The 17158-nt window shown below is 37.0% G+C and overlaps 1 protein-coding gene across 5 annotated transcripts in view; it reads left to right on the top strand.

Annotated features, from left to right (window-relative positions):
- The window catches only part of GK (glycerol kinase), an 80080-nt gene extending 64928 nt beyond the window's left edge, over positions 1-15152 (top strand). For 4 of the 5 annotated variants that reach the window (XM_044235647.1, XM_044235649.1, XM_044235648.1 and 1 more), the window contains 8 exons: positions 829-907; positions 1906-2002; positions 2535-2619; positions 3384-3504; positions 3616-3759; positions 7109-7189; positions 11176-11262; positions 13135-15152. In XM_044235647.1, the coding sequence (XP_044091582.1) occupies positions 829-907; positions 1906-2002; positions 2535-2619; positions 3384-3504; positions 3616-3759; positions 7109-7189; positions 11176-11262; positions 13135-13145 (705 nt within the window). In that variant the 3' untranslated portion in view covers positions 13146-15152. The remainder of the gene's footprint in view (positions 1-828; positions 908-1905; positions 2003-2534; positions 2620-3383; positions 3505-3615; positions 3760-7108; positions 7190-11175; positions 11263-13134) is intronic. The other variant, XM_044235650.1, reaches the window with a different exon arrangement.
- Positions 15153-17158: the final 2006 nt, after the last annotated feature.

Genomic DNA, 17158 nt, shown 5'->3' with positions numbered 1-17158 from the left:
TATACTTTTTTAACATAGAAAACTAATGAAGCTAATACTTACATTCACTTATAACCCTTCCCCTGTCTGCTCATATTGAGTGTCATAGTAGTTTAAGTACGTGTTCTGATAGTCACCACCATTTTAGAGGTTATAAAATGGAGGCTCACTAAGCCTAACTAATTGGCCTAAGATCACATAGCAGTTAAAAACTAGCGTTTGGACTCAAAACCTGTTCATCTGACTCCATATCGTATGTTTTCTTCCTTATTGCCACAGCCTCCGCCCCCACCTTCCCATCCCTTAGTGATTTTGTTGAATAATTACTTTGTAGGTAGCTTTTTTACTCACTTTTTTTGTTGCTGTTGCTTGATTTAGGAACACTGGGTGTTACACGCAATGAATCATGGAAAACTACATCAAAGTTTAGTGATGTAGTGTATGATGAATAATACAATATCATCATCATCATTATATACTGTTAGAGGAAATGTTTTTGAAAAAAACTTTTAATATGGCCTCTCCTGATAACTCGGGAGATGAGGCAGAAGTGTTTTCTGGGTGACAATCTACTTCATAGCTCGGTAGCAGTCCATGGAACAGCAGATTGGATAGGTTCAAGGGTGTGCTGGAAGGCTCACTTCTTTGCCCTCTCTCATGAAAAAACTTCTCTAATGACCTTGGTAAAACTATGTTTGCAGTAGTAGACTTCATTTATGATACTTGTCAAGGCACCAGAGTTCACATTTTTAAATGGTATCCATCTTGGAGTGTCATGTATTAAGAAATGCTCAAAAAAATCTTACAGTGGTAACATACATTCTCTCTGGGCTTCCTTTTCTTTTGTAGGGTTCTGTAGCTATAGCTGGTGCTGTTATTCGCTGGCTAAGAGACAATCTTGGAATTATAAAGACGTCAGAGGAAATCGGTGAGTATGTTCTAACAAAACGTTAGAATCTGAAGAATGAAAATTTTTAATATTTTACCTTTGCACTCTGTTAGTACTTGTACTTTGAGACGTGTGTGACATTAAATGATACGGATTCCTATTATGAGTTGGATTTATACATAAAAGACTATTTTGTGAAGATTTAGGAAACAACAGATTGATATAATTAGTGGTGACTCTTAAACTGGCAAGGTAGGGCATAAAAATTAATCACGTAATTTGAACAGCGAAGATGGCCAGAGTTTGCAGGTAAAGTAGTCCAGTTACATTTACCTGATGAGAAAGAACTTGAAGTCTCAGACTGAGCAGTAAAGCCCTGGTGCCTATCGTTTAGCTATTAATAGGACTATTTTTAGTATGGATAATTATTTGTGAACTCCTCTCCCCACTCTTTCATCTAGTTCTTTACGACGGCCTGAAGGTGAAACAGTCAGAAACACACTTCTCACTGGGGCTGCACTGGAGGCTACTTCATGTCGTAGTCAGCCAGTTAGAAATACTGGAAACGAGTTAAAATACCTGAATGAAATGAGTCCAGTTCCTTTTTTTCTTGGCCTGGGTTACACTGTAGTGGGAGGTGTTCAACGTGGGGAAGTTTGTTTCTGTTGCTCCTAGCTTACATCTTTCTCTTTTTTTTAAAAGATTTTATTTATTTATTTATTTGACAGAGAGAGAGGTCACAAGTAGGCAGAGAGGCAGGCAGAGAGGGGGGAAGCAGGCTCCCTGCCAAGCAGGGAGCCCAATGTGGGGCTCGATCCCAGGAGCCTGGGATCATGACCTGAGCCAAAGGCAGAGCCTTAACCCACTGAGCCACCCAGGTGCCCCTAGCTTATGTCTTTCATTCAGAACATTTTACTATACTAGTGAAAAAGAAATCAAAAGCCCGATCCTAATTCTTTATGCAGATGTGCTTATTGACTAAAGTAATAGAATATTTTAGAGTGACTTTTATTTCTCTCTCTTTTTTTTAATACTAGAAAAACTTGCTAAAGAAGTAGGTACCTCTTACGGCTGCTACTTCGTCCCCGCGTTTTCGGGGTTGTATGCGCCTTACTGGGAGCCAAGTGCAAGAGGGTAAGAATTGAATATGAGGTGTCCTTTTACAGGTCTTGATTTATTTACTAAATTAGCTAATAGCTAATTGGCTATTAGTTTCCTGTCTATTTTCAAAAGATTCTGAAGTGTTGAGGAAACCTTTTCTGTTTGGAGAGCATTAATTTCAGAACCTTTAAATTGCAAGAAGCTAGAAAGCTCTGACAATAAGCCCCTGCCACAGCCATGTTAGTGTCACGATCTTTTTTCTTCAAGGCCTCTGCCAGTCATGTGTCCAGCGGACATCATCTAGATGAATTTTAATTCGGTGTTACGTTACTGTCTTATGTTCATTTGGATCCTGGACTTTTTCCTGTGTGGATGCAAGATTGTGGACCAGAGGAACTTTCTAAGCTGCTCAGTGTTTATGTCCAGTTGTTTCTTTTTTTTAATGTGCATTTTCCCCCCTGACCTTGTCTGTCTACCAAGGTCAACCTTTCCATATTCAGGACATTTCAGATTGATGACTTGTGTGCTCCACTCTAATCTTAAAAATCTTTGTGTGTATTTTTAGGATCATCTGTGGGCTTACTCAGTTCACCAATAAATGCCATATTGCTTTTGCTGCATTAGAAGCTGTTTGTTTCCAAACCCGGGAGGTAATAAAGGCTTTTTTTCTTGTCCTTCATCCACTTTTATCACTTTCAAACGAATTCTATATTAATGCTGGAAATTTATTACATGCTTCATTATTAAATACCTAATCAAAAATTAAGCCTTCCTAAGGTCTCTTCTAATAAATACAAGTTTCTCCCCTTTTTCATAGCTGTCATGACCTTCTGAATTCCTGTCGTCCGCCAGGCACTGAGTGTTCTACTTTCGGGGGGATATTGAGTAGAAAATGTTAGGTAAAGGAAATAGTAGCACAAACATAGGTATCAAGGCAAGAAACCAGGGTGCAAAGTTGGGGTTTTGAGCGTGGCTGGCTCTTTGGGTGAGTGCAGAGGTGTAGTGAGGAAGGAAGGTGGTATAATATATGAAGGAAGGCTTGGGAGACCAGAGTAAGACATTGAAATTTGAGGAGTTCCTGGGTGGCTCAGTTGCTTTAAGAGGCTACCTTTGGCTCAGGTTGTGATCCCAGGGTCCCAGTATCGAGCTGTGTGTTGGGTTCCCTGCTCAGTGGAGAGCCTGCTTCTTCCTCTCCGTTTGCCCACCCCACCACCCTATTGTATTCTCTCTCTCTCTCTCTCTGTGTCAAATAAATAAATACATAACGTTTATTAAAATTTTTTTAAAAAAATCTAAATTTGATTCTGTAGGCTTTGGGAAGCTCTTCAGGGTTTTTGGGTAGAAGACTGCCATTTTCAGAGATGTCACCATGGAGTAGTAGTTTAATTACATTTATTGCATCGTTTTATTTAAGATTTTGGATGCCATGAACCGCGACTGTGGAATTCCACTCAGTCATTTGCAGGTAGATGGAGGAATGACCAACAACAAAATTCTTATGCAGCTGCAGGCAGACATTCTGTATATCCCAGTAGGTTAGTAAGCCTTCATTCCGTTACATTCTGAGAGTAATGTTTCTTTCAGAAGAACTGGTATTTTTAGGCATATGTAACTGCAAAGATGTTGATGTCGCCCTCTTCCCTCAGTGAAGCCTTCAATGCCGGAAACCACTGCCCTGGGAGCGGCCATGGCGGCAGGGGCCGCGGAAGGAGTTGGCGTTTGGAGTCTCGAACCCGAGGATCTGTCAGCGGTCACAATGGAGCGGTTTGAACCACAGATCAATGCTGAAGGTATGTTTAAAAAATGAAAACGCAGGAGTGCCCGGCTGGCTCAGCCAGTAGAGAAACACGCACCTCTTGATCTGGCGGTCATTGGTTTGAATTCCATGTTGGGTGGAGAGATGACTTAAAATTTCTTCTAAATTTAAATGTAATGGTATACCATGGAAAGGAGAGTTTGCCTTTCCGTTTATACGTGAGTTCAGAAACTAAGTAAAATAGCAAATGCTACTCTTTTAGATAGGTTACTAAGAATATTGGGGTACACTGCATATGAATAGTTCCTTCTTACTAAAAAAAATCCAAAATCCCATTTTTTGCCATTCACTTCTATTTACAGTCATTTCATGCAGAAGGATAACACCGTTTCTAGCTTGCTAACACAGTCTTTTTTGAAAGTAAGAAGGGAGATAGATGAGCCACGGAGCTGAATGTCTTTGGTGTCTGCCAGGGTTTTTTTTTGTTTTGTTTTGTTTTGTTTGTTTGTTTTGTTTTTGAGGAGCCCTTGGTTTTTTGTATTTTCTTTAATTCTTACTTTTTAAAATTATTTTTATTAACATATAATGTATTATTTGTTTCAGGGGTACAGGTCTATGATTCTTCAGTCTAAGACAATTCACAGCACTCATCATAGCACATACCCTCCCCAATGTCCATTTCCCAGCCACCCTATCCCTCCTCCACCACCCCAGCAACTCTCACTTTGTTTTGTGAGATTAAGAGTCACTTATGGTTTGTCTCCCTCCTGATCCCACCGTTTCATTTTCCCCTCCCTTCCCCTATGATTTTCTGTCTTATTTCTCAGCTTCCTCGTATCAGAGAGATCATACGTTAATTGTCTTTCTCTGATTGATTTATTTTGCTCAACATAATATCCTCCAGTTCCATCCACGTCATTGCAAACGGCAAGATTTCATAGTTTTTTGACGGCTGCATAGTATTCCATTGTAGCTATATACCACATCTTTTTTTTTTTTTTTTTAATACCACATCTTCTTTATCCATTCATATGGTGATGGACATCTAGGTTCTTTCCATAGTTTGGCTCTTGTGCACATTGCTGCTATAAACATTCGGGTGCACGTGTCCCTTCGGATCACTACATTTGTATCTTTAGGGTAAATACCCAGTAGTGCAATTCCTGGGTCATAGGGTAGCTCTATTTTCAACTTTTTGAGGGACCTCCATGCTGTTTTCCACAGTGGCTGTGCCAGCTTGCATTCCCCCAACAGTGTAGGAGGGCTCCCCTAGATACCACCGCTCACCAGTCAGAATGGATAAAATTAACAAATCAGGAAATGACAGATGTTGGGGAGGCTGCCAGCTAGTTTTAACACATGATCAGTGTAAATAAATGAGCCTCAAATACCTGATTCACTGCCCTAACCAGCTAAGCTAAGCCACAGGCTCTGACCAATACCTTATTAAAATATGGTGGTGCATGTTTTCCCCCCAGTGGTGCATTTCTTAAATGGAAATAAATATGAATACAAAAATAAGGCTTTATATATATTAAATTTGATTTTATAACTTTTTAAAAACCTATATATAAAATTGCATCAAAGTAGATTTTGCACTACTGGAAAATAAGCTTTCAAATGCATTTCTCTTTAATTTTCTGGAAGACTGGGACGCCTGGGTGGCGCAGTTGGTTGGACGACTGCCTCCGGCTCAGGGCGTGATCCTGGAGTCCCGGGATCGAGTCCCACATCAGGCTCCCAGCTCCATGGGAAGTCTGCTTCGCTCTCTGACCTTCTCCTCGCTCATGCTCTCTCTCACTGTCTATCTCTCTCAAATAAATAAATAAAATCTTTGAAAAAAAAAAAATTTTCTGGAAGACTAAGCCAGCACTGCTTAATTTTAGTCCTTCCCACATGCAAGAAAGTAGATTGTAACACTAGTAATTTTACAGTCAGAGAGTATACCATGTAACTTGATGTAGAAATCTATTTCAAAATCTGATAACTCTATCTGTAAGTAATTTTTACTTTTTAATATTGGATTAAATGGGGCTCCAAAAATTTTCTACCACTGGAAAAAAACGAATTTTTTTAAAATAAACAACATTTAGAGTGAGTATATGGTCTTGCGATGCTAATCCTATTCTTTTTTTTTTAAGATTTTACTTATTTATTTGACAGAGAGAGATCACAAGTAGGCAGAGAGGCAGGCAGAGAGAGAGGAGGAAGCAGGCTCCCTGCTGAGCAGAGAGCCCGATGCAGGGCTCGATCCCAGGACCCTGAGATCATGACCTGAGCCGAAGGCAGCGGCTTAACCCACTGAGCCACCCAGGCGCCCCGCTAATCCTATTCTTAAAGCAAGGAAATTTTGTGCAGAAGCGTTTCCTGATTTCTGAGGATAGCCTTCTTTGCCTTTTTTTAAAGGCCTTAGCCCAGAGTTAGTCAGTCATGTCATCGTCCTTCCCTTCAACAGTCCCACTCCTCTCCACACAACACACACACACACACACGTGTGAGATGGGTACCTAGGTATAAATAATTCATTCTCTAGCAAACTTCTATTAGAGCCCCATACAGGCCAGAAATTGACCTGATGTGGGAATATAGAGATGCCCTTCAGGAGACTCGTGTATGTTGGGAGAGGCAGATAAAGACATGACAGTTCACTGCGGTGCCCCATAGCCTCAGATGTGTGGGAAGTGCTGTGGGAAGACCAAGGAGGGACATAAGTGGGGCCCTGGAAAGCTTTCTGAAGCGAGTAATGCTGGAGCAGTATTGCCCAGGTGTCACAGACTTCAGGTGCTGTGGAAAGACCAGGAAGCCTCATGGGGATACCTTTCTGCACGCCTCGCTGTTACTAGAAGGAGTACATGTGGATGGACACACCAGTGGTGCCCATTTTTATTTAGTCCTCTTACTATGGATTTCCATGGTAAAAAAAAAAAAATCCTATATCACAGGAATGCAGTTTGAATCCTGTGAGCAATCAATACTTGCTAAGTCCTTTGACTAGACGGACTAATAATTCTTCTAGTCTTTCCACATTATAGTATACCCCTTCCCTGTACCACAGGCTTCCCCTGCTTCCTCCCCACAAGAAAGAGCAAACAGATCCAATGGGAATCCCTTTCTAATCCATCACCACTTGTTTGTGAATGGCCTGCCTGCTCTTCATAGGTAGCCCGGCTCCCAGTCTCCCTTTACCCTGCACGTGACGTTGAATTTCCCCTCCATTTTCCAGTAGGTATCTCTCCCAAACCCGAGTTCTGGTAAAACCCCATGCATCACAATTTGAATGCATCACAATTTGTTGAAGATGCTGAGTGAACATAAGTACGGTGCTTAGACTATCTCTGTAAACTACTTTTCAGATGTGTGTTTTTCCTACCTTCTATTTCTAGAAAGTGAAATTCGTTACTCTACATGGAAGAAAGCTGTGATGAAGTCAGTGGGCTGGGTTACAACTCAGTCTTCAGAAAGTGGTAAAAATGTTTTTATTATTCTTGCACTTTGCCCTAGTATGTTAATTAACTTCTTTAAGTATCTAACCATTTACACTTAGTAAGGCTGCTCTGAAGAAAAGCATTATCATATGTCCAGAGTTTCTAACATTTTGAAAACACTTTAAAGTTCTAAACATAAAATGTAAATTATGAGATAGATACATACTTAATTCTATCCTGCCCTCTCTTTTCCTTATTAGTTTCCTGGTACTTCAGTGGGTAACTGAGCTTTCTAAAAGTAAAATTATTTCTTTCTTCTCAATGAAAAAGAAAATCAATTAGAGTTTTCCTTTTTTAATTTTTTTTTCACTTAAGTGTCTCCTTTTACCTTTTTGGGGGGCTGTCTTCATAGCCTGAACCAACCAAAACTTAGGTTAATTTCAGAATATATTTCTCTACCTCCTAGGCTGATTCCAAGTTCTTAGTGAATGTACATTATGAGAACTCATTGGAGTCAAAGAGGAAGAAATGTACCAAATAGTAAATTAGAAGTATCATAATAGATTGGGAAATACTCTTGGCAGAAAATAGAAAACTATTTTTTTCAGTCACTTAAGTAGGAAGGTATTGGGCTTAAGTAAACCATTCAGTCATAGACAGCCTTAAGCTGCCTTTACTATGTACTTGATAATTAAACAGATTTAAACGTTCCTTTTATATGCCATAATATTTAAATTTTTCGCTAAGTGAAGATTTAGAATGTAATAAATAGAACAATGTCCAATAATGTACTGAAACATAGACTTTAATGGAGAAGAGTTTGCTTATAAAGGAAATATTACCTGCCTTCCAACCCAGAATTGCATATAGAATTACTTTTAATGTATTTGGCTTTTGGGAGATACTTCTGGAACCATCCATTACCACAGATCACTGATCTGTATTTTTAGTCCTGGATGTTCCTACCTGAAGCTTTTTCCCTCCGAAATAAGCTTAATATCTTTTTTCTTTAAATCTTTTGTTCTGTGTAGTTTTCTTTCCAAGTTGACGGCAAAGCTTTTCTTACTAAGCTCCTTTGTGATTTTGAGACCCTTTATAACAAAACTTCTTGATCATAAGTTCTCCTAGCTTGGTGCTAGTTGGCTTGCAAGATACAACATGGACCCTGATTTATTTTCTAGTTGCCCTTAATCAATGGCTAATGAGCAGTGAAGTCCTGTTTTCGTTGACTTGGTGGATTTTTTAAATGGCACAGTCATCCCTTTGTCCCTCCCTGCACCCAGTGTGACACACACACACACACACACACACACACACACACACACACTCTTCTTACTAGCTAGCAGTTGAAGATCAAATTTTAATTGCAAAATTCCCATAAAACCAATTGGTCATTTTCAATTTGTCTACCTTACTCTCAGTGAATTTAAAACATAAGAAAAAATTAATGAAAGAAAATTGCACGATTTCTTTAGTTTCTGCTGTTGAGTTGTAGATTTTTCACATTGGTTTTTGTTTCAGACTGCAGTGCATTTAAGAGTTTGAAGACATTTTTAGTAGATTTTTGAAACACACTCTAATGAATAATACTGAGTCTCTAGGCTCTATAATAAAATCGGAATTATATTCAATTAGTGACATGCTTATTGTATTTCTTCAAGCAGTGTAAACTATATATAACAGTAGCAGTACAGATAGAATCCTATTTTAATAATCTTGAAAGGATATTAGAATTGCTACCTGGTATTTCCATGCTCCTTAAATTGCTTTAATTTTTAAGGAGAATACTATGTTAGATTAATTTCCAAAACAGGTTGCCACTTTAAAATCAGTCATATTTATTTTCTTATTTCTAATTATATTTGAATATTTTGTAAACAATTTTTAATACACATTTTGACACGTGTTTAAAATGTTGTAGAAGTGATTGAGAGTCTGATACGTTTTAGAGAGAGCTCATCATAAATGATAAGCTTGGCTTTGCACTCCAGACACACTAAAACAACATTTTGGAAACAGGTCAAATTGGTTTAAAATGCACAGCTATCAAATAACGTGTGTGTGTGTGTGTGTGTGTGACCAAAAGGGATATATTTTCATTAAATAAATGCCACCTGTTGCCTAACTGAACATGAGAAAAAAATATATATATATAATACAACACAAATTTAAAATTAATAATTAATTAATACCACCTAATTTGGTAAGGACTTGTGAATGCAGGGTCTTCTTTGCAAACTAAACTCGCTGTAGCCATATCAGGAAATTAGTGATTAGAACTTAGCCTAACTGGAAAAAAAACAAAAACAAAGAACTTAGCGTAACAGATACCTTGCTCTGAAGGAGCAAGAATATATGTTCCTTTTTTTTTTTTTTAAGATTTTATTTATTTATTTGACAGAGAGAGATCACAGTAGACAGAGAGGCAGGCAGAGAGAGAGAGAGAGAGGAGGAAGCAGGCTCCCTGCTGAGCAGAGAGCCCGATGTGGGACTCGATCCCAGGACCCTGAGATCGTGACCTGAGCTGAAGGCAGCGGCTTAACCCACTGAGCCACCCAGGCGCCCCATATGTTCCTTTCTGAAAATCAAATCGAAATGTGTTCTCTACAAATATGGAAACAAAAAGAAACTTCGGTTTTATCTGAAAAATAATCAAAGCAGGGATAAAATGGAGGAAAATGGTTTATATGCCTCTTTTAATCTGCCTTCTAAGGCAAAGAAATATGTGGTGAAGGGAAAAAAAAAAAGCCTCTCCTGAAAAGGCAGATAAATGACTATCATCAGTTTATATCAAAAACTATGCCCATAGCAAATAACTAGCTGCATTTCAGTGAAGCCTTTTCATCCAGTGGTTGTATATTCTTAAAACTTGGAGGTTAATTTTGAATATGCTGCTTTTTAAAAGAACATTAAATAATATAAATATATAATTTTTAAATTCAAGAATACCATATGTGTATAAAGAATATTCTTTAAAGGAAGGGATTTTGACAGAAGTTAGGTTAGAAAAGATCAGCACAACCATATTCTCAGGCAATTTTTTAAAAATTTGGATTCATGGGGCTCCTGGCTAGCTTAGTCCGTAGAGCTTGCAACTCTTGATCTTGGGGTCATGAGTTTGAGCCCCATGTTGGGTGTAGAGGTTACATACATACATATATGGATTTAAAAAAATTCAGGTCCGCCTAGGTGGCTCAGTCAGTTCAGTGCCTACCTTCAGCTCAGGTCATGATCTCAGGAATCTGGGATCAGAGCCCTTCATGGGGCTCCACACTCAGCGAGGAGTCTGCTGCTTCCTCTCCCTTTGCCCCACCCCTTGCTTGTGCTCTGTCTCTCAAATACATATATAAAATCTTTTTTAGAATATATGGATTCATACAGTTTAGTTTTTAAGATTTTATTTTTAAATAATCCCTGCACTCAGCGTGGGACTGAAACCCACAACTCTGAGATCAAGAATCGGACACTCCACAGACTGAGCCTGTCAGGCACCCCTGTAATTGGGGGGGGGCAGTAATAGTAATTGTGAGGTGCATTTCCTTACATAGCACATTCTGGTTAAAAAAGAAAACAAAACCAATATTTTAGCAAAAATAGCCTTTGAAGTTCATTTTCACTAGACCAGTATAACACTAATCTGATAGCTAAAGGATCTCTACTTTGAATTGGGTTGCTCATTTAGTATCTTTGGGGTAAGAATTAAAAAAGCAAAAATCTACAGCCTCCCAAAAAGTTCTCCATCAGCTCTCTTCAGCTTTGCCAGTGGAAGGCTTATGTGGGTTTATATATGTATTATGTTCTTGGCTACCTGTGGCATGCTATCCGTATTGTTTGTTAACTGTCATAAGCCTTCAAGATTGATTATATTTTTGATTTGAAGTAATAACTCTGCTAGCTTTTATGAATATACTATTTTTATAACTTATTTTGTTTTGCTGTCATGTGATTCTTAACACAAATATTGTAATTATGTGTCTCTCTTTTGGTTTGCTTGACTGGAATTCCTTCTACTTGGATGACCACAGGTGACCCTAGTATCTTCTGTAGTCTACCCTTGGGCTTTTTTATAGTGAGTAGCATGGTAATGTTAATCGGAGCAAGGTACATCTCAGGTCAGTTACTCTTTAAATTAGACAATTTTATTAGTTAGCACTAATGTATTTGTGTATAACTTGGCAGAAAATGTTTAGTGTTTTTCATTCTCCCTGTGCTTAGGAACCTGGAAAATCCATGAAAGGTCTAATGTGTTAGACCAATTAATCTTTCAGGGCAGTCAGAATTGAGGACTGTGGCTCTGCTTAATTCTTTTATTGTTAGTAAATGACAGTTTCTTTGAGGGGCTGCCTTCTGCTGTCAGCTGTGGCAGGAAGCAGAAGTGAAAGTGTTGTGAAAGCTTACATGAAAGAATTTCAGAGTGACAGATGAATGTTCAAATATAATTTTCTGACAGTTTAATTGGCTCTCAAACGTACGTAAGTTCTCTAAACTCAAGAAAACTTGCTATGCGAGTCTAAGTATTTCAGTTCTGGTTAAGAGTTTCCACCAGAGTATGTTAGCAGAGTCTCTGGAAAACTCTAAAATCGTGAAACATATATAGTCTCTTTTATTTTAGTTACAAGACTATATTTTGTGAGATGAAGTTTTAAAATAATTGCTAAAATAATGAGAGTTAGACTTAAAACTGAAGTATTTTTTGCACATTAATTTCTGCTTATTAGAAAAATAAAACTACTTAGCATGTTATGAAATACATTGAATAACCTGTGATAATTTAAATGTAATAATTGTTCTGGGGAGCTTTTCCTAATGATAGCTCAACTTTTCTTCCAATTGAGGCTTAAGAGCTTATGTGGCAATGACTTGTCCCATATGTTACCAAGAAAGTGAAATGTTTTTTTCATAATTTTTTTCATAATTAGAGAAAGAGCTCAATTATTTCTCATAATTAATTAGATGTTGACCTGGGTTTAACATGTAAAATGTAAACTTTATTGATAACGGAAGGAACATCTGATTGTAGAAATCTGGCAAGCCTTAACTTGATGTCATTACTTTAGAGCTATATGTAAATTTGGAATGAAAAGTACTTACAGTAGCAGAACATTAGATTATCTTTTAATGATAAAATATGAGTTACTTGTGTGAGAACTTAAAACTAGACTACCATTTTCCATATCCTTCATATTTGGGATCAGTTTATTCAAATCTGCTTTCGTAAAAACAGTACCTTATGTTGGTATTAGTGCTTTCACCTTATGAAGGACTTCTGGATGCATAAGTCTATACAGAATTTATAGATGTCTTTTTTCTTTCTGCTTCTTGAGAATGTTTGGTGGAAGGGTACAAATATTGTAATTTTCCAAAATCTCCAAAATGAATACCCAAAAATATTTTCCAAACTTTGTGATAATCCAAAAATAAGTAATTTAGGTTTACAAAGAAACTTATGACTTGTTTCAGGAAATGCTATATCATTTTTTCATAATCCTGAGTTTTGTTTTGTTTTGTTTTTTTTTTTTTGCTACATAATGATGGTTTGGAAAGGGGGGAAAATATTGCAACTGAATGTTTTCAGTGATTTTTTTCCTCCTGTTTCCTCCTTGGTACCATGAGGATGAAAAGTCCTACTCTCTATCAGAATTGAGCCATGTAGCTTATCTCTAAGCTAAGGGATACATTATGTGTCTAAATTCCTAGGCTTCCAAATGGATATGATTACCATCTTTAGGTTCTCTCTCTTGGTAACATATGCTGAGATTTGAGAACAGTGGGAATCGCTGGCCTTGATAAGCAATTAACAATAGTGTTAATATTTGCTAATTTTGGAATTGGCCTAGTTACATCTGTTTGCATTTTAACTGAAGCCAGTATTTAGAAATAATGTGGAATGTGTAGCTCAAGTGATTGAATAGTCTTCATTGCCTCAACTCCTAAATTGCGTGTATGTTGTTACTGATACATGTGGTTTTTGTCCCTCATTTTAGGTATCCCATAAATGATACCAACTCAACGGATTCCAAAGATGCGAGCTCTTTGCCTAATGAGAGAATCCAGCGATTGTCTCTTAATGTGGTGACACTATTCATAGACTCTGATTTTATTTATAAGCCACTTGCTGCATGACCCTCCAAGTAGTCCTGTGGCTTGAAATAAAGAAAATGCAGCAGAAAGAATGCTATAGAAACATTTGGTGTGTTTTTTAACATCAAGAGTTAAGATTGGACCAGCCACCTTGGGGGCTGACCCCTCCTTTGCCATCATGTCCTGCCCCATTCCCTCTGAGATCTAGGAAGAATTCAGGTCCTTCATTTCATTGGAATCTTTCATCAAACACACTCAAATGCTGATGATGGTCTTAGGATTTGGTTCTCTGCACTACACACACTTGACTAACCAGCTAAAAATGAGTGGCTTTTTGTTCCGTTTCTTTTTAAAAGACCCTAAAAGTCCTCTTTTCTGCATATTAAGGAGGCCACAACATCTTCCCCAAATGTTTAAATGGACACCTCTATGGAATTCTTAAAATGCAGATTGAGTACTCTCATAGCTTAGACATTTTCCAGAAAGGTATTTGCCAAAACTGAAATTCTTCAGATACTTTACGTGGTCTCACTCATTCACTGAATTGCCATCTGGATCTTCTAGGGAAAGACACTTTTTCCTTTCTTTTTTCATCTCTCCTTTTTGTATTTCTTACTTTGGATGGTAACATACATGCCTATATATATTTTATATAGTGAGGGCAGCCCATTTATAAATTAAGAGTACATTTTACATAATCTCACTAATACACTGAATATCTGTCTGGATCTTACAGGGAAGAACACTTTTTCTTTTCATCTCTCCTTTTTATATTTCTTGTGTGTCTAACATACATGCCTATATATTTTATATACAGAGGGTAGCCCATTTATAAATTCAGAGCACATTGTATTCAGTAGGTTATAATGGGGCTGGTCTTAAGTGGACCACTGTGTGTATAAATATTTTGGGGAAATCACTGTATACTTTTTGGGCAACGGTTATGCATATTTACAAGGAGAAACTTTTTCTTAAGAGAGCCAGCATTTAAAGTTTAAGTATATGTTCTTAGTCAATAAAAGAAAATGTACTTATCGTGACTTCAGCTATATTTCTTATACCTTACCTTTTTATTTAATTGTTTGAGCTGAATATATGTCTTTAAAAAAAAAGGAAAAAGACAAAACTGTGGAATACTATGGTAAATATTGTTTTCAAACAAGCACTAGTCCATATAAGGTTATCTTCCTTTGACATAATTTTAGAAATATTTGGGAAATATTTGGGATTGTTTAGAGGGGATAGCAAAAAACACTGAAGTAGAAGAAAACCTTAGGAATAAAGCCAAGAATTTCTTTGTATCCAAATATGTTATTAGTTGCTTGTAAGCAAGTATAATTTCTATTTGGGATCACAGAGACGTATACAATGGAAGAAAGGTTTGCAATTAGAAATGGCTTCCAGTGAAACCAAGAATTTCTCAAAATACATGTTATAAAAACCTACCTAATCCAGCATCTTACTGTCAATTTTTTAATATCCTAAAATTAATTTGTTTACCACAAATAAAATACTATCTCCTAATATTTTCTTCAACCAGTGCTGAAAAAGGGGAAATATTTATATATTAGTATAAAAGGTCTTGTTTTGTTTGGCGTTAATGGTGGCTTGCATTTGCAGTTCTGGTAATGCTGTTTCTAAATTATTCAATCTACTTGGGTTTTATTGCTACAGCTGCCACTTGAGTGACAAAATACTATAGAAAGGTACTGTGAAATTATTACTTTGTGATGAGGGTACTTTTAAACATAATTATGTTTCTACAAAATCAGTTAATTGTAAATAATTGTTAAATCACTGTGCAGATAATTTTAAGATTCCATTAATTTTCTATAAATTGAAATATTTATAAATGTTTGAAACTGTGCATATTGGTATTTAATGATAAAATGACTTAAAATAAATTGACCCCTCATTCTTACTTGCATTTCTCATTTATAGACTAGAACTTAAAATTAAGGTTAAATCCAGAAGGATGTTTCAGGAAACATAAAGCTCAGCTGTTAGCACTTGAAGAACTAACCAAGAGCCTAAGAAGTAGTTTCTGAAATGGTGAGCACCTTAATCATTCTATTGGAAAAGACTACACTGTCATCTCAGCATCCAGAAAATAACCGGTGAGGTCAGAAATCATGATCACTTAGGGGCTCTTGTGCTAGCCATGCCTTTCTACTGGTTTCTTTCTGTTCTTTATGGGTTTGCTGATGGAGTCAAGTGTGCCATTATTCTCTTAACCCGATGGCCAAAACTTCAATCTTTCGTTAATCTGTAAAAGAAGTAAATGCATCTTTGCTTCTGTAACAATATCTTAGAATTTTTAGTGTTTCTTTTGAAACACTAAACTTAAGAAACTTAATTCTTTGCTTTCTGAGTGTTTTGTATCATGTTGGGAATGAAGAATGCTAAGTATTTATGAGAAACCAGCAGAAAAAGATGTTAACTAACAGCACTGATGGTAGAGTAGGTAGCATTTAACTCATAGTATCTACCTACAAAAAAAAAGTACAAACATTATTTTTACAGCTTTAATGAGCTATAAAATTGATACACAGAGAACTGCACATATATAATGTATACACTTTGAGGAGTTGGGACATATGCCAACACCCATTATACCATCACCACAATCATGGTAATAAACAAATGCATGCCCTCCACACGTTTCCTTGTGTCCCTTTGTTTTGTGTGTGTGTGTGTAGTAAGAATGCTTAACATGAGATCTAACGCATTTTTAAGTGCACAGTACCATGTTGTTAACTGTAGATGGCACATTAGACAGCACATCTCTTGAATTTTCTCCTTTCGTAACTAACTAAAGCAATTGAACAGCAACTCTGCTTTCCCCCAATCCCTGGTAACCACCAACCTATCCTCTGTTAACTGTGAGTTTGACATTTTTGGTTTTTTTGATTCCACACATAAGTGAGATTATGTGTATTTGTCTTTTTGTGTCTGGCTTATTTCACTTAGCATAATGTCTTCCAGGTCTAGTGATGATGTTGCAAATGGCAGGGTTTCCTCCTTTTTTGAGGCTAAATAATATTTCAGTGTGTGTGTGTGTTTGTGTGTGTGTGTGCATTTTTTTGTACATTTTTTTTTATCCATTCATCTGTTGATGGACCTTTGTGCTATTTCCGTATCTTAGATGTTGTGAATACTGCTGTAGTGAACATGGGAGTGTAGATAGTTCTTTGAGATCCCGATTTCCATTCTTCTGTGTAAATAACCTGAAGTGGGATTATTGAATCCTATAGTAATTCTTTTAGTTTTTTAAGGAATGTCCATACTGTTTTCCATAGTGACTGTACCATTTTACATTCCTACCGACAGTGTAGAAGGATTCCAGAAATTATTTTTGACTAACTTTAATAGCGTATTTTAACTAAAAATACTGAAATAATGACGTCTGCTTGATCTTTGTTTTTGCAACCTAGTAACTTTTTTTTTTCCTGACAACTTTCATGAGGTCACGTAATAGTGGGAAAACTGAGTGACTCTGAGGGCACCTGCTGGCTCACTTGGCAGAGCCTGCAGCTCTTCATCTCAGGCTTGTGAGTTTGAGCCCCATGTTGGGCATAGAGCTTACTATAATAAGGAATAATAATTAATAATAACTGTTAAAAGCCTCTTTTTTTTAAAGATTTCATTTTTTTTAAGTAATCTCTAAGATTACCTGAGATCAAGAGTCACATACTTCGACTGAGCTGGCCAGGCACCCTGAAAACTGACTTGTAAATCAACTCGATTACTACTTGGCCTGTACTTTATATAGGCACTTACCTTAATTCCTGTTTTATGATAAAATACTAGCTATGCTAAACACCACAGAGGAAAAAACTCTCAAAAGTATTTCCTGAGGTTTTCCTTTAAATCCCATTTAGTGAAAATGACCCATTAAACTATGTGTGGGGACTGCAAAGGTAAATA

Source organism: Neovison vison, chromosome X (assembly GCF_020171115.1).
Source record: "Neovison vison isolate M4711 chromosome X, ASM_NN_V1, whole genome shotgun sequence".
NCBI classification, from domain to species: domain Eukaryota; kingdom Metazoa; phylum Chordata; class Mammalia; order Carnivora; family Mustelidae; genus Neogale; species Neogale vison.
The sequence above is the reverse complement of the archived record's forward strand: the minus strand, read 5'-3'. Positions and strand labels throughout refer to the sequence as shown.